Source organism: Nycticebus coucang, chromosome 22 (assembly GCF_027406575.1).
Source record: "Nycticebus coucang isolate mNycCou1 chromosome 22, mNycCou1.pri, whole genome shotgun sequence".
Classification (NCBI taxonomy): domain Eukaryota; kingdom Metazoa; phylum Chordata; class Mammalia; order Primates; family Lorisidae; genus Nycticebus; species Nycticebus coucang.
Window position 1 is genome coordinate 5,354,641 of NC_069801.1, and position 25,405 is coordinate 5,380,045.

The 25,405-nt window shown below is 47.5% G+C and overlaps 1 protein-coding gene across 2 annotated transcripts; it reads left to right on the forward strand.

Moving 5' to 3' along the window:
• Window positions 1–403: 403 nt before the first annotated feature.
• PARK7 (Parkinsonism associated deglycase) lies at window positions 404–23,610 on the forward strand. 2 transcript variants are annotated; one of them, XM_053577386.1, is made up of 7 exons: window positions 404–487; window positions 1,391–1,541; window positions 2,743–2,844; window positions 9,333–9,392; window positions 11,922–11,991; window positions 18,522–18,608; window positions 23,226–23,610. In XM_053577386.1, exons 2-7 carry the CDS (start codon window positions 1,452–1,454, stop codon window positions 23,384–23,386), a joined length of 570 nt encoding a protein of 189 aa, XP_053433361.1. In that variant the 5' UTR covers window positions 404–487; window positions 1,391–1,451; the 3' UTR covers window positions 23,387–23,610. The 2 variants fall into 2 exon arrangements, with proteins under 2 accessions (XP_053433361.1, XP_053433360.1); XM_053577385.1 differs by having other exon boundaries at window positions 413–538.
• The last annotated feature ends 1,795 nt before the right edge of the window (window positions 23,611–25,405 follow it).

Below are 25,405 nucleotides of genomic sequence, written 5' to 3' on the forward strand. Positions count from 1 at the left end.
TCACAGTACTCTACTGAGACTGACATAGTAAGACTCGATATGCAAAAAAAAAAAGCAACGTTGAGAGAGAAACTAATAACCGTGAAATCACCGTGCACGAATAAATACCCAACAGAGTGGCCCGGGACCTGGAAGAAAGTCCTAACAGGGAGCAAAAACGGGAAGGCGTTCGGGAAATGAGGAACATTGCAAAGGTTGACGGACGTGCACAGAAGAAAATGTGCAGGAGGGAACCTCGCTCGTAAACACGCACAGCTCAAACAGGCAACAGCCGATGCGGCAGGGCGCGTGTTAAACCCAGCGGCCGCCAGGAGCAAGCCGGACTGTACCATTCGCAGGCGGGGGGCGCTTCCCTGACGTAGTCCGCAGTGGGTTCGGCCGGTTGTGATGCGCGTGCGCAAAGCAGCGCGAGTCTGCGCAGTGCGCGGCGGAGGGGCCGGCAGGACGTGCGTGCGTGCGTCCCCTCGCGGTGTGAGTCGGGAGAGCGGTACGCGGAGGGCAGTGGTTCTGCGTCTGTGGGAAGAGACGCGCGGTGCAGGTCAGGGCCCGCGGGGAGCGCAGAGCTGTGGGCGGCTGGGGGCTCTGGGCCGCCGGCTGGACCGTGTCCACTGCACCCAGCCCGGTTGCGGGGCCGACCTTGCAGGGCGCCCGTGCGTTTGCTGATCCCGCGGCGTTCTAGGATAAGCAGATTCTGTGATTTGTGGCCGTCAGCGTAGCTTTCCTCTAGCTTGGAACTAGTCCACCCTGTGTGTGTTGAAATCGCTCTATTATTATCTGCTTTGCACGGACAGCGAACTTTACTGGAAAGTAGGCTAAAAAATATCCGGAGTGTCGTTTACCAGCCATCGTTTACAATGAGAGAACTTTGTGTGCCAATGCAGTCTAGTTGGGTTGACTTCAATGGGGATTTCCATCTTTATCATAAAACTGTTCACATACTTAACACAACCCTTCCCACCCCCCAGTTTTGGTACAGTTATTAGAACTAAAAAAAAAAAATCCCCTCCAAAACTCTTTTAACAGTCTAATTCCCCAAAACTGTATTTAAATATGTGCCTATAAAATTCATTTCATTTCTCTGAAATTGTGCTTCAAAAAATGCTGTCTTCACCCACTGTGTGAAATGCAAGACCCACTTATGTTTTAGAAGACTTCACTTATGACATTACTAGAAACTGGATTTTAAGAAAATGTGGTAGAAGAAAACCTAAACAATACTAACCCCTGTGAACTAGCTGTGTTTGCATCTCAGAAACAGAGCAGTTGACACTAGAGTTTAATCTAAATAGCTTTTTTTCATAGTGAGTTGTGTGTGTCTATCAGAACCTTTTCTCTCAGAGGTACTCTGCTTGAAATTGTTCCTAAACTTACAAATTTTGGGGTGTTCCAGGGTTGTGGCGAAGGATTTTTGAAAACGTTTATTTCAAGTCTTTAAGAAATATAACATAAAAATGGCATCCAAAAGAGCCCTAGTCATCCTGGCTAAAGGAGCAGAGGAAATGGAGACTGTCATCCCTGTAGATGTCATGAGACGAGCCGGGGTAAGTCCTCCTCCATTGCTTTTTGTCTTCCCCATTTTGAAAAGTTTTGGATTTTTGAAAGTTCTTTTGATAAAATGATGTTCTTTGAAATACTCCAAACATACACAGAAATTCAGAGGTTATGTAACAATAAGTACCTGTTTATCCACTGTCCGCATTTAATACGTAACATCTTGCCGTATTTCTTTAAGAGCAAATGTTTTAAATATATTTGAAGCCCCCTTTGTAAATGTCCCCATCCCATTCCTCCTTCTCTACAGGTAACTACCATCCTTACATTGATACATAGGTATCCCTGGCATTAGACTGTGGTTCTCCTGCACATTTACTTTACATTTAGCACTTACTGTGTGCCAGGCGTCAATCTGAGCACTTAAAACAACCCCATGAGTTAGATATTGAGGCACCCAGACACTAAGTAATGTGCCCACACTGCAGATTTAGTAAGTACAAAAGCCCAGAACTCAGCCCCAGGCAGTCTGGCCCCAGAGTCTGTTAACCCTGGGCTTAACAGGTTGTCGAAAATGAAAATACATGTTGATCCGGTTTATTCATTTAAAATTGCTACTCAGCACTGCACTGTATCAATATGCCTTAATCTATCCATTCTTCTAATTATGGTATTACAATACTGTAGTAAATATTCTTGTGTAGGTTTCCTCATGCTAATGTGTGGAGGTTTTTCCAGGCTTATATACCTGAGAGTGGAATTGCTAGACTTAAGGACAGCCGATAGTCAGCATTACTAGGTTTTGCCAAGTTGCTAATTTGTAGTCCCACCAGCCATGTAGGAAAATTCTCATTTTTCCAGTACCAGCTCTTGGTATTGTTAACTTTTAAAAATAATTTCAAGATAAGGTAGTATTTTGACTTTTATACCATGGTGTTTAAATGGCAGCAGTAACCCTGTAAGATGGGTTATTAATAGGATGATCATGTAACTTACCACCCAAACCAAAACATTTGGGGAGAAAGGGCATTCTAACCCCACAAGGGCCAGTACAGCAGTTATAAATTAGGGATGTCCCAGGCAAACCAGACTGACCTAGTCGCTAACTATATTCTGCTTAAATTCAGCATGGTTTTAGTTGCACTGTTTCTGGTCAAGTTACTTTAAAACACAGGGCAGCTGTGAAAATGTTACCCTAAATTTACGTGTCAGTGTTCTTAAGTATCATGATGGTTGACGTCTTTCTCTCAGATTAAGGTCACCATAGCCAGCCTGGCTGGAAAAGACCCAGTACAGTGTAGCCGTGATGTTCTCATCTGTCCTGATGCCAGTCTTGAAGATGCAAAAAAAGAGGTTGGTTTTTTATACATATAATTATTCTTTCATGTGTCTTCTTTCTTTCTTTCTTTTTTTTTTAATCACAAATAGGATTCTTTATTTGTTATTATTAAAAGCCTGAATTTTAGACAGATTCTTAGACTGGTGGTTCATATCCATCAGCTCATTCAACTTTAGCACTGTCTCATCCCCAGTAGCTTTTCCAGAACTACGACCTTCACCTTGAAGCTCCATGAGTTTTCCCAATTCAAACTTGGGTTTCTTCAGCATTTTTACTCATGGAGAGGATAGATAGATTGGCATGCCTTTTCTATGTCTTTTCCAATGCTATCTGGAATCAGTTTATTGACAACTTGTTTCAAGTCATTGGTCTGCGCCTCTCTGGTCATGATTTCCATCATTTTCTTCCGGGTTTGGCGAACCTGTTGGTGCTGAGCGTAAGAGGTCTTTCATATCTGATTGTTGCGTTTTTTAGTAAAACCAACACAGAGCAGACAAAGCAGATAACCATCTGTAGTCTTAACATCAATATGAGCTTCACTCATAGTCTGCCATTTTTTAATTAAGTTTATTTATTTATTTATTTATTTTTTTGTTACAGTTTGGACAGGGCTGGGTTCGAACTCGCCACCCTCGGTGTATGGGGCTGGCACCCCACTCTCTGAGCCACAGGCACCACCCATAGTCTGCCATTTTTTAACGATAGAACACGTTTTGTCATGGGTAAGATCCATGCCATGGAAGTTAGGCAGTTTTTGCCCTGAACATATTCAGTAATCAGCTTGAATTTTCTAAGTAAGTTTTTTTTTTTAATTGTTATTTCTGTTTTAGAGCTGGGGTCTCATTGTGTTGCCCAAGCTGGCTCAAACTCTTGGCCTCAGCGATCCTCTGACCTTAGCTTCTTTTTTTTTTTTTGAGACAGAGCCTCAAGCTGAGCTTGAATTTTCTAAATGCAGCTTCATCGTTCTGCAGATCTGCAAGACTCACTTCAAACACACGACCTTTGAGGCCATCAGATGCAATTTTAGTTCCTTGAGTCCTGGTGACTAGTGTTTTCCCAACATTTCTTATTGAACATTGCAGGTGCCTTCACATCAGACCACTCTGCCTTAGAAAATGAATCAACCGCTTTCTTCTTGACTCCCTTTTGCCCCCTTCCATAAGGCGCTTGTTCTTGCCGACTGCCATGGTGGTGCTCATTGAGCCAAAAGTGTCTTCTTTATTTCTTGAAATGCCTTTTGACATTTGTTGATACAGACTTACTTTACTTCTTTTTATTTTTCTTTTTTGAGACAGAGTCGCACTCTGTCACCTGGGCTAGAGTGCCATGGCCTCAGCCTAACTCACAGCAACCTCAAACAAGCCATCCTCCTGCCTCAGCCTCCAAGTAAGTAGCTGGGACTATGGATGCCCATCACAATAGCTGGCTAATTTTTCTATTTTTGGTAGAGATGGGTGTCTCCCTGTTACCCAGGCTGGTCTCAGACTCCTGAGCTCAAGCGTCATCCTCCTGCCTGGGCCTCCTGGAGTGCTGGGATTCCAGATGTGAGCCACTGTGCCTGGCTCAGACTTACTTTAAGAGCATCCTTTTGGGCTCAGCGCTTGTAGCTCAGTGGTTAGGGTGCCAGCCACATATATATCGGGGCTGGTGGGTTCGAACCTGGCCCAGGCCTGCTAAACAATGACAACTACAACAACAACAACAATAAAAATAGCCAGGTGTTGTGTCGGAGGCCTGTCGTCCCAGCTGTTTGGGAGGCTGAGGCAAGAGTATCACTTGAACAAGAGTTTGAGCCCTCTACCTAGGGTGACATAGTGAGACTCTGTCCCCCCGCTCCCCCCCCCCAGGAAAGAACATAATTTGCTTGGGTGCTTTCCCCTCTAAACACCACCGTGAAGAGGAGGACTTTACATTCTGCTCTGTATCCACAGAGCTTGACTATTGCTTGATACCACAAGGTGCTCAGTCTGGGGGAGGATGGACGGGTGGGTGGCTGGATGGGGCGCCTTGTTCTCGCCTCAGTATTCTGGTTTACACCGCATCCTTGCCTCCTATTATATACACTTCTACCTGGTATTAGAGAATCAGCTGCCACACTGTGTATTTCTTTTCTTAAAGCCACTTTGCTCTTCTCCCTACAGTGTCAGATGTAGCCGTGCGACGTGTTTCACTTGGTACAACCCATATTTGTTTAGTGGCTGGATTAAGGGAGGAGTAAGAATCCTACTTACGGGCAGTGGCTGTGGCTCAAAGGGGTGGGGCACCGGTCCCATATGCCGGAGGTGGCAGGTTCAAGCCCAGCCCCGGCCAAAAACCACACAAACACACACACATACAAAAAAACATTAAAATACATCAATCTATTAAAAATTACTTAAAAAAAAAAAGAAAAAAGAATCCTACTTGTGTCGCTTTTTCACTTTTGTTATTTTTTTCTTTATCATTATTTTTTGTTACCATTTTTTCAGTATCTTTAGAATCACGGTTCTTACTTGTAAGTGTGATGGAGAATTTTGGGAAAATCTGTCAGGATCCATTTCCTCAGAAACATTCCTACCCACAGACCCTTCTGAACACCTTTGACAGGTTCTGGGGACTGGCCAGCGTGGCGGGAGCATGGGCTGCACCCTTTGGCAGCAAAGTCACTACCGGAGAGGAAGCAGAAGGGACACCTGTGCACAGCTCGCTGTCCTCCACTGAGGAACCTGGAGCGTGGTTCCAGGTTGAGCTGTCCTCTAGAGCACAGGAAAAAGTTTATTCCTTTATAACCGATTCAGACGTTTCATTGCCAGATCGTGCAGAATTTGAATACTGGTTTTTCTCTGTTCTTTTTTTGTCCTATGGTGTCTGTGTATTTGAGAACAGTGGTTTATTTTATTTTTAATGGGCACATAATACTTGTACATATTCATTGGGTGCATAGTGATGTTTTGACACGTGCACCTGTGGTGATTAGATCGGTGATTAGCATACCCACCATCTCAGACGTCTATCATTGCTTTGTATTAGGAGCATTCAGTAGCCTCCTCCTCTTTGAAAATGTGTATTAATTGTCCCATGGTGGTAGAGAACACTGGAACTTAGGCCTACTGTCTAGCTGTTACTATGTTTTGTATGCTTTAGCAAAACTTTCCCTAGCCCACCCTTCTTCTGCTCTTTCCAGATTCCAGCATCCTCTATCCTACTTCCTACTTCTATGAGATCAGCTCTTTTTAGCTTCCACATGTGTGAGAACATGTGATATTTGTATCTCTGTGCCTGGCTTATTTCACTTGACGTGCCCTCCACTTCCATTGCCGCAAATGATAGGGTTTCATTTTTTATGGCTGAATAGTATTCCATTGTGTTCACCACATTTTCTTGGTCTTTCATCTGTTGTCAGACACCTGGGTTAATTTCCTGCCTTGACTGTTGGGAATGGTGCTGCTGTGATTACAGTGGGTGGGTGTCTCCTCAGTATACCGATTTCCTGTCCTTGGGAATCCCCCTAGTAGTGGGATTGCTGAATCATGTGATGGTTCTATTTGTAGTTTTTTGAGACAGGGGGTACCTTTTGTATGTATTTTTTAAGTGAGAGAAATTTTATACTTTATAAATTTTCTTTTAGTTTTGAGTTTTCCTTGCTTTTAAAATAACAGGATGTTTATGGTCTTAAAAAGTAATTCTAGGCTGGGCATTGTGACTCATGCCTATAATCCTAGCACTGTGGGAGGCGAGGGCTGGAGGTTTGGTTGAGGCCAAGATTTTGAGACAGCATGAACACCAAATTGAGTCCCCCATCTCTACAAAAAAATAACAAAATTAGGCCTGGTATGCATGTCTGTAGTCCCAGCTACCTGGGCGGCTGGCACAGGATTGCTTGCTTGAGTGGGGAGTTTGAGGTTATTGTAAGGGATGATAATGCCATTGCGCTGTAGTCTGGACAACAAAGTGAGACATTGTTTAAAAAGCAAAAACCCCACCAATTTGCATTTTATAATTTTATAATTTCAGCAAGTTTGAAATTAATTACAAGTACATTTCTAGAATCCTTTGGTGTTAGGGATTCTAAAATACGGCTTGTCCCACTTTTTCATTAAGTTAAGTATTTTTTCTGTACATTTTACTTAAAACTTTTAATTTTTTTTTTTTTTTTTTGAGACAGAGACTCACTTTGTCACCCTCGGTAGAGTGCTGTGACATCACAGCTCACAGCAAACTCAAACTCTTGGGCTTAAGCGATTCTCTTGCCTCAGCCTCCCAAGCAGCTGGGACTACAGGTGCCTGCCACAATGTCAGGCTATTTTTTGGTTGTAGTTGTCATTGTTGTTTGGCAGGCCCAGACTGGATTCAAACCCACCAGCTCTGGTGTATGTGCCCGGCACCCTAGCCGCTGAGCTACAGGTACAGAGCCTATTTTTTTAAATTGTTAGGGATGTTCTTACTGAGGAATGATTCTTACAGTACAGATATATACACACAGAAAGAAAGTCACAGTGCTAAGTGTCTCTTCTCACTCTCCCTCTGCATCTTTACCCCAGCCCATCCTACTCCCATTAGCAGCTGGAGTATCTCCTTTGTGTATACATAGGGTGTGCATGTGATGTTCATACAGACCCACCTGCATACACCAACACGTGGGGTGTGCATGTAATGTTCATACAGACCCACCTGCATACACCAACACGTGGGGTGTGCATGTAATGTTCATACAGACCCACCTGCTTACACCAACACGAGGGGTGTGCATGTAATGTTCATACAGACCCACCTGCTTACACCAACACGAGGGGTGTGCATGTAATGTTCATACAGACCCACCTGCTTACACCAACACGTGGGGTGTGCATGTAATGTTCATACAGACCCACCTGCTTACACCAACACGTGGGGTGTGCCTGTAATGTTCATACAGACCCACCTGCTTACACCAACACGTGGGGTGTGCATGTAATGTTCATACAGACCCACCTGCATACACCAACACGTAGGGTGTGCCTGTAATGTTCATACAGACCCACCTGCTTACACCAACACGAGGGGTGTGCATGTAATGTTCATACAGACCCACCTGCTTACACCAACACGAGGGGTGTGCTTGTAATGTTCATACAGACCCACCTGCATACACCAACACGTGGGGTGTGCATGTGATGTTCATACAGACCCACCTGCATACACCAACACGTGGGGTGTGCATGTGATGTTCATACAGACCCACCTGCATACACCAACACGTGGGGTGTGCATGTGATGTTCATACAGACCCACCTGCATACACCAACACGTGGGGTGTGCATGTGATGTTCATACAGACCCACCTGCTTACACCAACACGTGGGGTGTGCATGTGATGTTCATACAGACCCACCTGCATACACCAACACGTGGGGTGTGCATGTGATGTTCATACAGACCCACCTGCTTACACCAACACGTGGGGTGTGCATGTGATGTTCATACAGACCCACCTGCATACACCAACACGTGGGGTGTGCATGTGATGTTCATACAGACCCACCTGCTTACACCAACACGTGGGGTGTGCATGTGATGTTCATACAGACCCACCTGCTTACACCAACACGTGGGGTGTGCATGTGATGTTCATACAGACCCACCTGCATACACCAACACGTGGGGTGTGCATGTGATGTTCATACAGACCCACCTGCTTACACCAACACGTGGGATGTGCATGTGATGTTCATACAGACCCACCTGCATACACCAACACGTGGGGTGTGCATGTGATGTTCATACAGACCCACCTGCATACACCAACACTGGGGTGTGCATGTGATGTTCATACAAACCCACCTGTATACACCAACACGTGGGGTGTGCATGTGATGTTCATACAGACCCACCTGCTTACACCAACACGTGGGGTGTGCATGTGATGTTCATACAGACCCACCTGCTTACACCAACACGTGGGGTGTGCATGTGATGTTCATACAGACCCACCTGCATACACCAACACGTGGGGTGTGCATGTGATGTTCATACAGACCCACCTGCATACACCAACACGTGGGGGCTGCGTGTGATGTTCATACAGACCCACCTGCTTACACCAACACGTGGGGTGTGCGTGTGATGTTCATACAGACCCACCTGCTTACACCAACACGTGGGGTGTGCGTGTGATGTTCATACAGACCCACCTGCATACACCAACACGTGGGGGCTGCTTGTAATGTTCACATACATGCATATATAATCTACTCACACACACATAGATTATATACAGCTTTTTACAGGAATAAGATTATTCCAATCTGCTATTCTGCAACATGGGCACCCTTCCATGTTACTGTATCCCGATTTTTCTGGATTTTTTGGCTAGTTACAACAAAATCCCATCTACGGATACACTTTAACTTCTTCTGTTGCAGATATTTAGATTATCCCCTGTATTTTGTTTGTGTCCCACATTTAAAATGGGAAAATATTATTGCACTGTCTTATTATATATTTGAAAAGTCCTTTTTAAAAAAATTTTTTTGAACTGTTACAGGGACCATATGACGTGGTAGTCCTACCAGGAGGGAATCTGGGCGCACAGAATTTATCTGAGGTAAAGACTGTACTCACACACCCCGGTGAAGCTGGGGGGGCTCTAGGAACAGTATTTCAGCCTCTTCTTGTGTTCTGTTGATTTTGCTGTTTTTCAGATACGTCAGGGAGGAGGCTACAAATACCACAGAAACAACTAAAATTAACAAAATGGTGTTCTAGCCTTCACTAAAAAAATTTGTTTTTTGATTTACTACGGAAATCAGCTGAATTGGTGACCCGATTATTTACAAGCAGATTTAGTGGCTATAGTGCCAAGGAAGACGACTAGTTTGTTTCCCCTGCAGCAGAAGAATGCTCTGGTTTTGTGCTTTGGGAAGGGTTAGGCATAGGAAGGTAAAGAGACTGGCTGTCCACTCAGCGGTCAGGGTCGAGAGCTGCCAGCTGGGATAACAGATGCCTCAGCAGTGCCCTGGCTGCTTTGTGCCAGGAGTCGGCCCCTGAGAAACAGGAGGGGGAGGGGCAGGGCGGGTAGAGACACCCAGGAGCAGGGGGAGTCAGAGTCGGCCCCTGAGAAACAGGAGAGGGGGAGAGGCAGGGCGGGTAGAGACACCCAGGAGCAGGGGGAGTCAGAGTCGGCCCCTGAGAAACAGGAGAGGGGGAGAGGCAGGGCGGGTAGAGACACCCAGGAGCAGGGGGAGTCAGAGTCGGCCCCTGAGAAACAGGAGAGGGGGAGAGGCAGGGCGGGTAGAGACACCCAGGAACAGGGGGAGTCAGAGTCGGCCCCTGAGAAACAGGAGAGGGGGAGAGGCAGGGCGGGTAGAGACACCCAGGAGCAGGGGGAGTCAGAGTCGGCCCCTGAGAAACAGGAGAGGGGGAGAGGCAGGGCGGGTAGAGACACCCAGGAGCAGGGGGAGTCAGAGTCGGCCCCTGAGAAACAGGAGAGGGGGAGAGGCAGGGCGGGTAGAGACACCCAGGAGCAGGGGGAGTCAGAGTCGGCCCCTGAGAAACAGGAGAGGGGGAGAGGCAGGGCGGGTAGAGACACCCAGGAGCAGGGGGAGTCAGAGTCGGCCCCTGAGAAACAGGAGAGGGGGAGAGGCAGGGCGGGTAGAGACACCCAGGAGCAGGGGGAGTCAGAGTCGGCCCCTGAGAAACAGGAGAGGGGGAGGGGCAGGGCGGGTAGAGACACCCAGGAGCAGGGGGAGTCAGAGTCGGCCCCTGAGAAACAGGAGAGGGGGAGAGGCAGGGCGGGTAGAGACACCCAGGAGCAGGGGGAGTCAGAGTCGGCCCCTGAGAAACAGGAGAGGGGGAGAGGCAGGGCGGGTAGAGACACCCAGGAGCAGGGGGAGTCAGAGTCGGCCCCTGAGAAACAGGAGAGGGGGAGAGGCAGGGCGGGTAGAGACACCCAGGAGCAGGGGGAGTCAGAGTCGGCCCCTGAGAAACAGGAGAGGGGGAGGGGCAGGGCGGGTAGAGACACCCAGGAGCAGGGGGAGTCAGAGTCGGCCCCTGAGAAACAGGAGAGGGGGAGAGGCAGGGCGGGTAGAGACACCCAGGAGCAGGGGGAGTCAGAGTCGGCCCCTGAGAAACAGGAGAGGGGGAGAGGCAGGGCGGGTAGAGACACCCAGGAGCAGGGGGAGTCAGAGTCGGCCCCTGAGAAACAGGAGAGGGGGAGAGGCAGGGCGGGTAGAGACACCCAGGAGCAGGGGGAGTCAGAGTCGGCCCCTGAGAAACAGGAGAGGGGGAGAGGCAGGGCGGGTAGAGACACCCAGGAGCAGGGGGAGTCAGAGTCGGCCCCTGAGAAACAGGAGAGGGGGAGAGGCAGGGCGGGTAGAGACACCCAGGAGCAGGGGGAGTCAGAGTCGGCCCCTGAGAAACAGGAGAGGGGGAGAGGCAGGGCGGGTAGAGACACCCAGGAGCAGGGGGAGTCAGAGTCGGCCCCTGAGAAACAGGAGAGGGGGAGAGGCAGGGCGGGTAGAGACACCCAGGAGCAGGGGGAGTCAGAGTCGGCCCCTGAGAAACAGGAGAGGGGGAGAGGCAGGGCGGGTAGAGACACCCAGGAGCAGGGGGAGTCAGAGTCGGCCCCTGAGAAACAGGAGAGGGGGAGAGGCAGGGCGGGTAGAGACACCCAGGAGCAGGGGGAGTCAGAGTCGGCCCCTGAGAAACAGGAGGGGGAGGGGCAGGGCGGGTAGAGACACCCAGGAGCAGGGGGACTCCGGTTGAGGTCCAGGGTGGTTTCCCGCTAGTCTGTCTGTCCCTCTGCCGGCTGAGATCACCCCAGGCACCACCTTCCCTCCGTTCTGTTTCTTTCTCCCTGGAGTATGAAATGGCCGGGATCGAATGTGCCCACAGAAAATTGCTTTTTTCTTCTTATCTTTTAATTACGGAGCAATACCTTCCTCATAATAAATGCTTTGCTTGGGTGTAAGAATACAGACATTATGAATGTACATTAGTGATTAGAAATATTGTTGGAAAATAGATCAAAGAGGTTGTGGTTTAAGCTAAGATCAGTTTCTACCGAAGTTTCCAGGTGAAGAGATTGGTTTGTGGTTTACTGGTAACTTGATATATTTTGGTTTTCTTTGACTAGTCTGCTGCTGTGAAAGAGATACTGAAGGAGCAAGAGAAGAGGAAGGGCCTCATCGCCGCCATCTGTGCAGGTGAGCGCAGGAGCACCTCTGTTACAAGGCGCTGCCGGGGGATGGTTGAGCCTTGCCTTCTAAGTTTACTCCACGTAGTTCTTCCCCTTCACACAGTGTGAAGGGCATCCGTTTTGATGTGTTTAGTTTGGGTGGCATGAAGTTGGTGTCATTTTAGAAATGAGTACAATTGTTCCATTTTCTGCCTCGGTGCCTTTGATCTACATTCTGTGAAACTTAGTTTTCAGTGTTTGGTTGACCTCAGAGGAAAGTAAGGCCCTCTGGAATTCAGTGAACAGCTTGTTACAGCAAATCTCTGGGCCAGAAGGTCTTTTTGCCAGCACCTAGTCAGCAAGAATCTGTCAGATGTAAACAGCAGCTCTGCCCCGTGCCTGCCCTGCAGTCTCGGGAGCCTCGAGGTGCTTTCCACCAGTTTCCTGGGCATTTTCTGATGCTGTGTTGAATGATCTTGGACACTATATCTGCCATGTAATTTAGAATAAGGCCATTTGTGCTTCTTTTTTTAAATTTTATTTATTGAGACAAAGTCTCAAGCTGTCACCCTAGGTAGAATGCCATGGCATCATCATAGCTCACAGCAACCTCCAACTCTTGGGCTCAAGTGATCCTCTTCCCTCAATTTTTCTATTTTTAGCAGAGATGGGATCTCGCTTTACTCAGGCTGGTCTTGAACTTGTGAGCTCAAGCAGTCCACCCACCTTGGCCTCCCAGAGTGCTGGGATTGCAGGTGTCAGCCACCACGCCCTGCCCATTTGTACTTCTCAAATGTCCCCAGATCTTTGTAACTTAGGAACATTTCATTTTCTGGCAACATTGTAAAATCCATTCTTGTTGCTTTAACATCAGATGATATTTTGCCATCTTGCATTTTTCTATAGTGTAATTTTTGCCCATGCTTTCCTTGTTATAGGTCTTTAGTAAGTGCTGGGCAGAAGAGTGAATGAATAGATGGATGGTTTGATAAAAGTACATGTTGTTTTGTTCAGCACAAAGGACTTTTTAAAAGAAATTGGGGCCGGAGATCCGGAGGCCCTGCAGCAGAGCTGTGTTTGCAGAGCCCTCCCTGTGGCCGCTGAGGTCAGAGCAGATCGACTAAGACCTCACTGCCCTCCTCCTTGTCCCTCTCGCAAGGATGACATTCGAGTATGAAGACGCCGTTCTTGTGCTTTATTAAAGACTTTCAGTTTATCAGGGTGAATTTATTTTTTAAAAACTCACAGTTTTAATTTGTAAAATGGCAGATATTGATAGGTGTGACCCACATAAAAGCTAAAGGTATCTAAAGCCCTAAGTGTTTTAGAATTTTAGAACTGCAGCATTAGGGGCTGGGAAGGACCACAGAGGTCAACCCCCCTGGCTGGCCCTGACCTTGGGCTCACAAGAGTTGGGGTGCTGCAGTCCTCTTTGGGAAGAAGGTCATAGGTCATATAGATCCTGTTGGTTTGGTTTTCTTTGACTAATGTGCTTCTGTGAAAGTGGCCTCTTTTTTAGGCGCTTTGACCTAAGGAAGAAAGTAAGGGTTTGGGCTGGATTTGTTCCCTCAGGACTGTGCTGAAAGTCAGTCCACAGGAGTAGCTGTGTCTGGCTCACTATTTGGTGCTCAGGCAGGCCTGACTGTCATGCTCAGAAGCGTGGACCTCACAGCATGGCAGCAGTAGGAAACGCTGACAGTGTGGTTCTAGGGGCTACCCTGCACCGCCTTCCTGCACTACACAAAGTGGGAACCAGTGTGATAATGAGCTGAGTACATTACTGTAACTCAGGTGTGTGATGGGCATGGAACAGAGGAATAATTGATGAAAGAGATTCAGATTTTTCAAATCAGCAAACAAAACAATTTGTTTTTCTAAAGTGTTGCAGTTAGGAATTGGAAACTTCTGAACCGAAAGAGTATTAGCTTAGCCTTTAATATTGAGTAAATGAGCAAGACAGAAATTAGAAGGGAGACTATCTTGAGATTAAATGTGAGTTATTTGTCGTGGGGGAGCGGTGGAAGCTAGAGGTGAAGGGTGGGGTGTCAGGTGAGAGGCGGGTCTGGGAACAAGGGCTGGACACCCCCCAGGGCAGGGGGATTCACCAGCGTGTTCTTCTTGTGAGTCACCACAAGGTGGCGCTGTTGGCTTCTTCACTGCAGAAGGGGATCTGGTCAACTTTACCCACACTTCCACTGCGGTGCAGACTCAGCAGCATTTTCATCCATCAGAATTTCAAGTAATGGGAGTATTAAATGTCTCTTGTGTAATCTTCCAAGATGGGTTCTTAAGCCCCAGAAAGCAGTAATATGAGCTTGCCATGATGAGTAAGACATCGGTAAATTCCTACATCCAGTTGTAATGTAAATTAACATTATTGTAGGCAGCAAGCTTATCACCTTGAAAGGAGCAGCTTGAAAATTCTAACTCCCTCTAAAATCACTTTCTTCGCTTGACAATCATCAATTGAAGTTTATTTTACCTGTGGCTCAAGCGGCTAAGGTGCCAGTCACATACACCTGAGCTGGCAGGTTTGAATCCAGCCCTGGCCTGCCAAACAACAATGATGGCTGCAACCAAAATACAGCTGGGCATTGTGGTGGGTACCTGTAGTCCCAGCTACTTGGGAGGCTGAGGCAGGAGAATCGCTTGAGCCCAGGAGTTGGGAGGTTGCTGTGAGCTGTGATGTCACAGCACTCTACACAGGGTGACAGCTTGAGGCTCTGTCACAAAAAAAAACGTAGGAAGGCTGGATGAGGTTGGCTCATGCCTATAATCCCACCACTCCAGGAGGCCTAGGTGAGCGGGATCGCCTAAGCTCATGAGTTGAAGACCAGCCTGAGCTAGAGCGTGACGCTGTCTCTAAAATAGCCGGGCATTGTGGTGGGTGCCTGTAGTCCCAGCTACTTGGGAGGTTGACACAGGAGGATCACTTGAGCCCAAGTGTTGGAGGTTGCCGTGAGCTACGATGTCACAGCACTCTGCCAATGGTGACAAAGTGAGACTCTGTTTCTATATATATAATGTAGGAATTTTTCATTAAAATCTTAAATAAGAAAGACAGTTTTGGCTGGGTGCCCATAGCTCAGTGGTTAGGGCACCGGCCACATGCTCGGGCTGGTGGGTTTGAACCTGGCCTGGGCCTGCTAAACGAAACAAAACATAGCCAGACATTGTGGTGGGGGCCTATTATAGTCCCAGCTACTTGGGAAAGTGAGGCAAGACCATCACTTGAGCCCAAGAGTTTGAGGTTGCTGTGAGCTGTGATGCCACAGCATTCTACCAAGGGTGACAAAGTGAGAGTCTGTCTCAATTTAAAGAAAAGAAAAGAAAGACAAAATTATTTTGTTTTTACAGACTTTTTCAATTTGCTGCTATTTGTAGCTGTTGTCTTACATGTAGAATAACAAGTAACGGGGAGAGACGAGTATTGACGCTTTTGATTTAAGAGCTGTGATTCAGAACTTGGGCTGAAGCTGACACGTGATACTAGGCAGAAAGCTTATGTAATTAGATGTTTGGGTTTTGCGGGGAGAGGTTTGAGACCCAGTCTCCCTCTGTTGTCCTGGATAGAGTGTAGTGCTGTCATCACAGCTCACAGCAGCCTCACACTCCTGGGCTCAAGAGGTCCTCTTACTTCAGCCTCCTGAGTAGTTGGGACTGTAGGTGGCTGCCCAGCTAGTTTTTCTTTCTTTCTTTTATTTTTCCCCTCTCGAGAGTCACTCGTCACCCTGGGTAGAGTTCCATGGCGTCGTAGCTCACAGTATCCTCAAACTCTTGGCCTCAATCCCAGAGGCCTCACCTCACCTTCCTGAGCAGCTGGACTACAGGCGCCCACCACCATGCCTGGCTAGTTGTCTTTTGTTTTAAGAGATGGGGTCTCACTCTTGCTCAGGCTGATCTCTTAACTCCTGAGCCCAAGCAGTGCTCCCTCAGAGTGCTAGGATTACTGCATCCGGCCATAACTAGGTATTTTTGTGTTCTTAAATATTTGTAACACCTACAGTCTTGAATAGCCCGTGGGGTACATAGTACACACCTTGTTTAACTACTTTTTCTTAGAATTTTGTTGAAAAATGAAAAATCAGTAAGACTTGGCTCAGTGCCTGTGGCTCAAGTGGCTGAGGCACCAGCCACATACACCTGAGCTGGCGGGTTCAAATCCAACCCGGGCCTGCCAAACAACAATGACGGCTGCAACCAAAAAATTGCCGGGCATTGTGGCGGGTGCCTGTAGTCCCAGCTACTTGGGAGGTAGAGGCAGGAGAATCTCTTGAGACCAGGAGTTGGAGGTTGCTGTGAGCTGTGATGCCACAGCACTCTACCCAGGACAACAGCTTGAGGCTCTGTCTCAAAAAAAAAAAAAGAAAAAAAAGAAAAATCAGTAAGACTAAGTCTTTAGGTTTGCTGAAGCTGAAAGTATACAGGCTGCACTATAGGTCTTGGCCACCCACAGGACCCTAAGCATTTAGAAGGTCAGATGCATTTTTGTTGTTGTTGTTAGGACTGAGTCTCACTATGTCGCCCTCCGTAAAGTGTTATGGTGTCATAGCTCACAGCAACCTCAAACTCTTGGGCTTGAGCCAGTGGTTCTCAACCTTCTTAATGCCTCGACCCTTTAATACAGTTCCTCATGTTGTGGTGACCCCCAACCATAAAATTATTTTCAGCAAAATAATGGTTGGGAGTCACCACAACATGAGGAACTGTATTAAAGGGTCCTGTGGCATTAGGAAGGTTGAGAACCACTGGCTTAAGTGATTCTCTTGCCTCAGCCTCCTGAGTAGCTGGGACTACAGGCGCCCGCCACAACGCCCTATTTTTTGGTTGCAGTTGTCATTGTTTAGCAGGCCCAGGCTGGGTTCGAACCCGCCAGCCTCCGTGTATATGGCTGGTGCCCTACCCACTGAGCTACGGGCACCGCCAAGACGCAGCTCCAATACATTTTTCTAGGTATGACATGAGACCTAAGAAGTAATTTTTTATTGTGTGGCTTAGAGGAAAAAAGGTAGAATAATTACTCTGTAAAAAGTTTTAAGGTGGGCGGCGCCTGTGGCTCAACGTGTAGGGCGCCGGTCCCATATGCCGGAGGTGGCGTGTTCAAGCCCAGCCCCGGCCAAAAAAAAAAAAAAAACAAAAAAAAAAAAAAAGTTTTAAGGTAAGGTAACAATTAAACATATGAAGTCTTTTTGGTTTTTCTTTTTTGTTTTTTGTTATTTTTTGAGATAGAGTCTCAATCTGTCACCCTGAGTACAGTGCCGTGGCATCACAGCAACCTCCAACTCTTGGCCTCAAGTGATTCTCTTGCCTCAGCCTCCCAAGTAGCTGGGATTCAAGGCACCTGCCACAATGCCTGGCTGTTTTTTTGCTGCAGTTGTCATTGTTGTTTTAGCTGGCCTGGGCCGGGTTCAAACCCACCAGCCTCCATGTATGTAGCTGGTGCCTTACCCACTGAGCCACAGGCTCCGCTATTCTTTTTGATTTTAAACCTTATTCAGGGACCCCTACATACAAAATATGCTTGTGATTACCACTGAAGCTGATCATTTTCAGTGGATAAATTTGGTTAAAAAGCTCAAGTTATTACATGCATTATTTTCAAAGCAAGGCATAGTATCACAAATTGAGTTTGTGTGTGATTCCTTCCTTAAGTAGTTTTAATAAAGTGATACTGGTATCTTTGTATCTCAGACTTTTAGGCATGTTACAGGTCTGTCCTTCGGGGAGGGAACAATGTGCCGTTCATTTTATTTATTTTTATTTTTTTGAGACAGAGTCTCACTTGGTCACCCTAGGTAGAGTGCCGTGGCGTCTTTAGCTCACAGCAACCTCAAACTCTTGGGCTCAAGTGATCCTCTTATCTCAGCTTCCGAAGTATCTGCGATTACAGGCACCTGCCACAATGCCCAGGTATTTTTTAGAGACAGGGTCTTGCTCTTGCTCAGGTTCGTCTGGAACTCGTGAGCTCAGACAATCCACCTGCTTCGGCCTCCCAAGTGCTGGGATTACAGGCTGAGCCACCGTGCCCGGCCTGCTGTTCATTTTAATTATCCTGCCACCTGGTATATTTGATGATGAATGAGTGTTAATTTTCCACTTTTCATTTTTAAGTAGAAAAATAAAATAGCAATAAAGCCCAGAAGTTCAGAGAGTATCACTTGCCTTTAATATGTAACTAAATCTTTCCCTTTGCTAAGAGTGAGGTAAGAAGTTAGTCCTGCCTCAAGGTGGTCTGTCCCTCCTTTGGACTCCTGGTACATTCAGTCCCTGTGCTGGGGCGGTGGTGGGGGCTGGAGGGACATAAGCACATTTTGTTTGGCTGTGTAAGCTCTGCTGGTATCCAGGTACATCTTTTTGATTAAATGGTTATTGAAGTATTTAAGCAAATGGTTTGTTATAAACATATTTTACCTCTTATACTAAGAAGTGTTTGAGAAACATAACTATACTTTAGGTAAGAACCTCTTGATTTTGAAGAATACTTTTGCTATTGCAATTTTTAAGACATGGATTTTTTCTGTATCTGTACTTAGACCTTTTTATTGATCTTACTTTTAGGTCCTACTGCTCTGTTGGCTCATGAAATAGGTTTTGGAAGTAAAGTTACAACACATCCACTTGCTAAAGATAAAATGATGAACGGAAGTAAGTATATGCTTGTATTTTAATGTACAAAAAGGCCGTCTCATAAATTAGCATTGTGTCCTCATGAGTATAATCCAGGGTGTAGAGAGTAGGGGCCGAGGTGCAGTGGGGCCTTGCTCACCTTCAAGGTGTTTGCAGCGGTTCAGACCTTGGGCTCGACAGGGGGTGTGTGCCAGCCGCTGTGTATACCATAACAGGGCTGCATGGTCCACACCAAAGACCAGCCGGATTCCTTGTCATAGATGAATGGTGGCTCACGCCTATAATCCTAGCATTCTAGGAGGCCAAGGTTTGAGCCCAGCCTGAGCAAGAGAAAGACCCCGTCTCTCAAAATGGCCAGGAGTTGTGGCGGGTGCTTGTACTCCCAGCTGTGTGGGGGCTGAGGTAAGAGAATCACTTGAGCCCAAGAGTTGGAGGTTGCTGTGAGCTGTGACCACACAGCACTCTACCCAGGGTGACATAGTGAGACTCTGTCTCAAAAAGAAAGTGATTATGGAATGCTGGTTTAACTGGTATCTTTACTCAATACTTCGCCAGCTGCCTGAGGGTCAATTTTAAACTTCGACAGCAATTTTAGAAAGTGCCCTTTTATCCCTGGTCCAAAGTAAAATTAACACTATTCTCTTCAGTCAGAGAATGCCGTAGTGGAAGGCCTATTTTCTTCATGACATGTTTCTTTTGTAAATATCAGCTAGACATTTAAATTTTATTATTTTATAAAAGCAACTTCTGTTCATGGTAAAAATGCAAACAGTAGAGAAGAGGGGTGATGTAAAATGAGCTGTCCCTCCTTTCTCTGTCATTTCTCTTGAGAGTTTGGTGTCTAGCTGTGTACGTACTCACTGTCTTTTTAATATTTTTACTCATGAGATGTACTAAACCTTGTTCTTCAGCTTGCTTTTTTAACTAACATTGCGTGTTATCTTGCAGTACCCACGGATCTAGACTCGCCCCATTCTTTCTGAGGGCTGTGCTCTAGTCCAGGGGTGGGGTCTGCCGATGCCGTTCACTGTTCTCCTCGGGGTAGACATAGCAGCTGGTTTCTGCTTTTTGCCCTTACAAATCTTGCCGTAATGAACGTCCTTGCATGCCATTATGAACATGTCTGGAGCTCTCTACTAAAGTAAAGTGATAATTTTTTAATAATATTGCCTATTTTTTTAAATAAACTTTCTTTTTGTTTTTTGGGTTTTTTGAGACATAGCCTCACTTTGTCACCTTTGGTAGAGTGCTATGCTGTCATAGCTCACAGCAACCTCAAACTCTTGGGCTCAAGTGATCCTCTTGCCTTCGCCTCCCAAGTAGTTGGGACTACAGGCACCCACCACAACGCCCAGCTATTTTTGGTTGCAGCCATCATTGTTTGGCAGGCCCAGACTGGATTCAAACTTGCTAGCTCAGGTGTATGTGGTTGGTGCCTTAGCCGCTTGAGCCACAGGCGTCGAGCCAAATGTGGAGGTGTTTTTTTTTTTTTTTTGTGGTTTTGGGCCGGGGCTGGGTTTGAACCCGCCACCTCCTGCATATGGGACCGGCGCCCTACTCCTTGAGCCACAGGCGCTGCCCGAGGTTTTTAAATTAAACAAACTGTAACTGCAATGTCTTACTACCATTCTCTTAAGTCTGTTGTTTGAGTAAGCGCTCGAATACCTGATCACAGCTGAGCTGTGACAGGCAGTCTCTCTGCAGCCAGCCATCGTGGGGGTGGCTCCCAGCTCCCCTCTCTGGGCAGGCTCGGGGTCCTCATCAGATGAAGCTGACAGATCCAGAAAAATCCTGTTTCTGGATCTCTGGGGAAAAGGCTGCCCACACCCAGCAGTAGGGCCACTATTTAGTACTGCGTGATTGTCAGGTTAGTATCATCCCCATTTTGCAGAAGAGAAAAGTGAGGCTCCTGGAGGTCTGACAGATTCAAACCCAGAACTACAGTGCTCAGGGGTCAGCTGACTGTCAAACATGTCTGGCTTCCCCAGCCTGCAGGTCCTCTGGCTTGGCTGTTGGAGCTCGAGGGTAGCTACAGACAGTCCATGAACTATCAGTGTGGCCTTGTGACTTGCAGAACAGACAGCAGCCTGGGTCTGGCCTTCATTCACTGACCCCTGTGTCCTGTCTTGAGCCTACACAGGTGCTTGTTCTCTGGAGAGGCTCCCTGGTTTGGGGGTCTTTGCCTAAAATTAAAAAAAAGAAACCTCAGTGCCTTATGCTGTTGTGAACTTGAGGCATAAGATGTGTCCGTTGACCCCGTTCACAAACGTGCACCCTGCCAGCGTTGACGGGGCGAGTATTGTCTGTCTTTCCCATTGCCACTAGGTGGAAGCAGTGATCAAGTGTAAGCTTTTTTCCTGGTTGAAATTTTGAAAAGAACCTTAGAACCTTTAAGTGTATTTACCCAGTTAAGTCCTGCTTGTTATATTTTACCCACGAAGGTATTATTAAGTGAACAGTTTACAGAGCATCTCTCAGCAGCTCGGGGAGACCTAGCCCAGCCGGTTTTCTAGTTTAGCATTTAAAATGGCCTTGGTGTGGTTTAACCATCAGTAGTTGAACCTAGATTATGAAAATCTCTTCCCCTCAAACTAGGGACCCTCTTTTTCTCTATAGGAATATAAATACGAAATTTGTTAATGTACTCAGTTATTTCAGTGGCTGACTTGATTTTTTAATGCGATAGTAAGGCAAGTTACCATAGATATTGAAAATCAATCCACTTTGAAAAGAAACGAGCTTTACTGTGCGGTTTCCACAGCTCTTCTTTGCCTGATGGGAGGTTAGTAGATGAATGTTCCTGTGTGTTCATTGTGAGGCTTTTCCTGAGCTGCTTAGTGCCAGGTGCTGGGAACAGAAAAAAGAGCACGATAAAGCCACACACTGGGGTACAGATTGGAGGGGTGCAGAGCTGGAGGCCTCCTCAGATGTGGGGGTCCAGGCTGGGCTGGGATTGGGTGGGAGGTGGTCAGAGCTGGGTGCCTGCCGGCATGTCCAGCGCTGCCTGTAGGGGCAGGTACATCAGGACATAGGGCTTCAGAGAGGAATCTGGTCTGCTCTGACCCCTCTCCTACAGTCTGTCGTGTATCCCCAGGTCACTAAGTGGTGAACCATCCCCCAGTCACCCAGGACAGACCGCTGAAAGCCATACTTGAAGCCTCCCCAGGTCCTGCACTTAGTTCTGCACTAAGTTTGGGCATTTTTTGTCACTGAGAGCCATCTCAAACCATCATTTCCTCTTGACTGCCACTGTCACCTGCCTAGGCCAGGCCAGCACCAGCCCCTACCTGGACAGCGGGTTGCTTTCCTCTCCCTCCTAGTCCAGTCTCAACTTGAAGGCCAAACCCCAGAGGGCTACGTGCTCTGTGAAGTGGGGTTCAAAGTCACCTTTAGGTGCTGAAGAGAGTTGGTGAGCTCTTTCCTTGGGGGGGAGACCTAATGTGCCTGCGCTCTGGGAAGTTACCTTTCTGGGTGTTGTACATGGATTGGAGCCGCGCAGAACCGGAGCCCCACTGTAACGATGCAGAGGTCCTTCCTTAAAGCCAAGAGGGAGATCGGGTCAAGGAGTGGGCATTAATTGACCTTGTACTGAAGGGGCACCACCCTTGTGCTATCAGTGTGGTAGCCAGATGGGGACAAGTAAAGGCCCAGCCCTTTTAAAGAGCAGACAGTAAATAAGGAAACAAATTGTTCACAGACCACATCAGTGCTGAGAAGGAAATAAATTGGGCGCTGTGACTGAGTGCGCAGAGGGAGCTAATTTAGGGAGGGGGTCCCAGATACCCCCTGAGGGGTTGGGGTTGATGTTGAAACCTAGAGCCAGGGAGCTGGGCAGAGCTTTCCTGGCAGAGGGAGCAGCCCTTGGAGCTCCTCAAGGGCAGGAAGGAACTTGTTGTGTTCAGCAAGGAGAACTGCAGGTGGGAGAGAGATGGGACAGGTGTGGGGAGCGAGGTGGGGGCAGGGTCAGGTGCAGCTCCACATGCAGAGGGGGTGGCTGATGACTGCCTGGTGTGGGGATGGGGCGTGGGAAGTCTGTGCAGTGAGGAAGCCCAGCTTTGGTATCATCCTATGTATTTGTCAAGAAATAGCTGACCAGGGGGACGCAGGAGGCAAGGAGCCCCTGAGAGGCGTACGTCTCCCCACGCTCCACCTCCACGGTGCGGTGCTGTGATCGTTCACGTTTGTTTTTGAGGCAGCCGAGAGCGGGGGTGCAGGCTTACAGGCTGTGGGCACAGGTTGTTTCTGCCTTCGCCTCTGCTGCACCTGCCCCCTTGCCTAGCATGCACAGAATTTGCTCGAACATTGGTTGTGCAATAGAAATGCGAATAATGAGCATTCGCCCTGACGTTCCCTCAGCACTCACTTAAGGTCTTAGCAGCTGCATTTAGCTCAGGCATCTTTGTTTCATTCACAGCGCCCTTTGAAGTCCCCAGTGTCTTCAATATCTTTATAAGGTGCAGAGCTTAGAGAGCCTACTGAACATTTCTGAGTGCCATCTTCAGAGCTGCTTAAAAAAAAATCAAAAAAATTTTACTTTCAGGAGACCAATAACCTGCTGTAACAGAGAATTAAGTGCCAAATGATAGTTGCGGCATAGCCGGTCAGGACGTCACCTTTCTCATCTTTACCTGGCAGGTCATTACAACTACTCGGAGAGTCGCGTGGAGAAGGACGGCCTGATCCTCACCAGCCGCGGCCCCGGGACCAGCTTTGAGTTTGCGCTCGCCATCGTGGAGGCACTGAGCGGCAAGGAGGTGGCGGATCAAGTGAAGGCTCCGCTTGTTCTTAAAGATTAGAGCAAAGATCATGACAGAAGTAGGCCGTTTTGTAATCCATTCTCATCGTGTTCTTGACAAAAACTGGTAGGTTAATGTGACGCGAAGCCACCTCGTTACTGCTTTTGTAAAATGTCGTTGTCAGGTAGCAGCTGCAGCGATCTCAGCCTGCAGACGTGCCGGCACATTTTTGAGCCCTACGTGTACAATAAACGGGGCACTTAGCAAATAAATTACTGACCGTTCTTCTTTTGTCTCTTTTATGAAACCAAATTCACGATCAGCATCACTGGCAGCTCTTAATTCTTCATGTAGCTACCGAAGTAAAAGAGCCTTGAACACACACTATGTGCAGTGAGGAGGAGGGGCATGAAAGCAAGATTGCAAGAGGTTTGGGGTTTTCTCCCATTCACTGTAATGTGCTATTTAAAAATACCAGTAAAGGCTCGGCGCCTGTAGCTCAGCGGCTAAGGCACCAGCCACATACACCAGAGCTGGTGGGTTTGCATCTAGCCCGGGCCTGCCAAACAACAATGACAACCGCAACAACAAAAAATAGCCGGGCGTTGTGGCAGGCGCCTGTAGTCCCAGCTACTTGGGAGGCTGAGGCAAGAGAATCGCTTGACAAGAATGGAAGGAAAAGTATCCAGTGTACTCAGCCCTACTATGAAACTAAGTTATGGCTTTCACATGAAGGCTGTAACCCAGTTATAATCTTAGAATAGTGGGGGAAGGGGGCAGGGAGGGGGGTGGAGGGGGAGGTGGGCGGAGAGAGGGTGATTGGTGAGATTACAGCTGTGGTGCATCTTACAAAGGTACATGTGAAACTTGGTAAGTGTAGAATGTAAATGCCAGAAAGGCTATGTTAACCAGTGTGATGAAAATGTGTCAGACGGTCTATAAAACCAGTGTATGGTGCCCCATGATCGCATTAATGTACACAGCAATGATTTAATAATAATTAAAAAAAGAGAGAATCACTTGAGACCAGGAGTTGGAGGTTGCCATGAGCCATGATGCCACAGCACTCTACCCAGGGTGACAGCTTAAGGCTCAGTCTCAAAAAACAATGAAGGTGGCTATGATGATGAACTTTTGTAAACCACTCTTTTTCCCATTGTGGGAAGATTCCTCAGAACTGAACCTTTTTTTTTTTTTTTTTTTTTTTTGTGGAGACAGTCTCGCTTTATCGCCCTCAGTAGAGTGCTATGGCATCACACAGCTCACAGCAACCTCCAACTCCTGGGCTCAAGCGATTCTCTTGCCTCAGCCTCCCGAGTAGCTGGGACTACAGGCGCCCGCCACAATGCCCAGCTATTTTTTGGTTGCAGTTCAGCCGGGGCCGGGTTTGAACCTGCCACCCTCGGTATATGGGGCCGGCGCCTTACCTACTGAGCCGCAGGTGCCGCCCAGAACTGAACCTTTTCAAGGCTGTCTGGCACCTATTCTTCCTCAGGTTGCTGAAGAGCCCATGGTGCTTACCAGGTGGGCACGTGACCCAGGCCCACCTAATCAGAGCCTTCTAGTCCCCTGACCTCTGAGACCAGGTGAGATTGGTCAGCAAATGAGACTCAGTTCTAGGGCCTTTGTTGTAGCTACGCTGCTCTCTCCTGGAGTGGCCGAGAGGGTATGCTGTCACCTTGCAGCCACCTTGTTACTTCAAGGAAAGAACCTGCCTGAAGGTGGCTGACCCCTGGTTTAAAAGGTAAGGCAGGTGTTCATTTTTTTAAATGTAAACACATGTAATTACACATTTTGAGAAGCACTGTGAAAGATAAGATGCTGAGGGAGAGACTGTGCGGTGTGGGGACAGGGTAGGCCTCTGAGGACCTGCCTTGGGACTGACAGGGTAAGAATTACCGCCTAGCTTTCTCATCAGCTCCACAGCTGTTTGCTCAGCTCAGCACCTGCTGTGTGCCAGGCTCTGGTACTGGCTCTGGGAATAAGCCAGGGAGAAACACACAGTCTCTCCTTGAGCTTCTATTGTGGGAGAGGGAGGGAGATGGAAACCAATTTTAAAGTATCTACATTCTATGAAGA

Bases quoted from the DNA above. Each gene is read 5' to 3' on its own strand.
- PARK7 (XM_053577386.1), top strand. From the start codon at position 1,452: ATGGCATCCAAAAGAGCCCTAGTCATCCTGGCTAAAGGAGCAGAGGAA. The intron at 2,845-9,332 runs GTTGGTTTTTTA...GAACTGTTACAG, and splicing joins TTGAAGATGCAAAAAAAGAG to GGACCATATGACGTGGTAGT. The intron at 9,393-11,921 runs GTAAAGACTGTA...TTCTTTGACTAG, and splicing joins GCGCACAGAATTTATCTGAG to TCTGCTGCTGTGAAAGAGAT.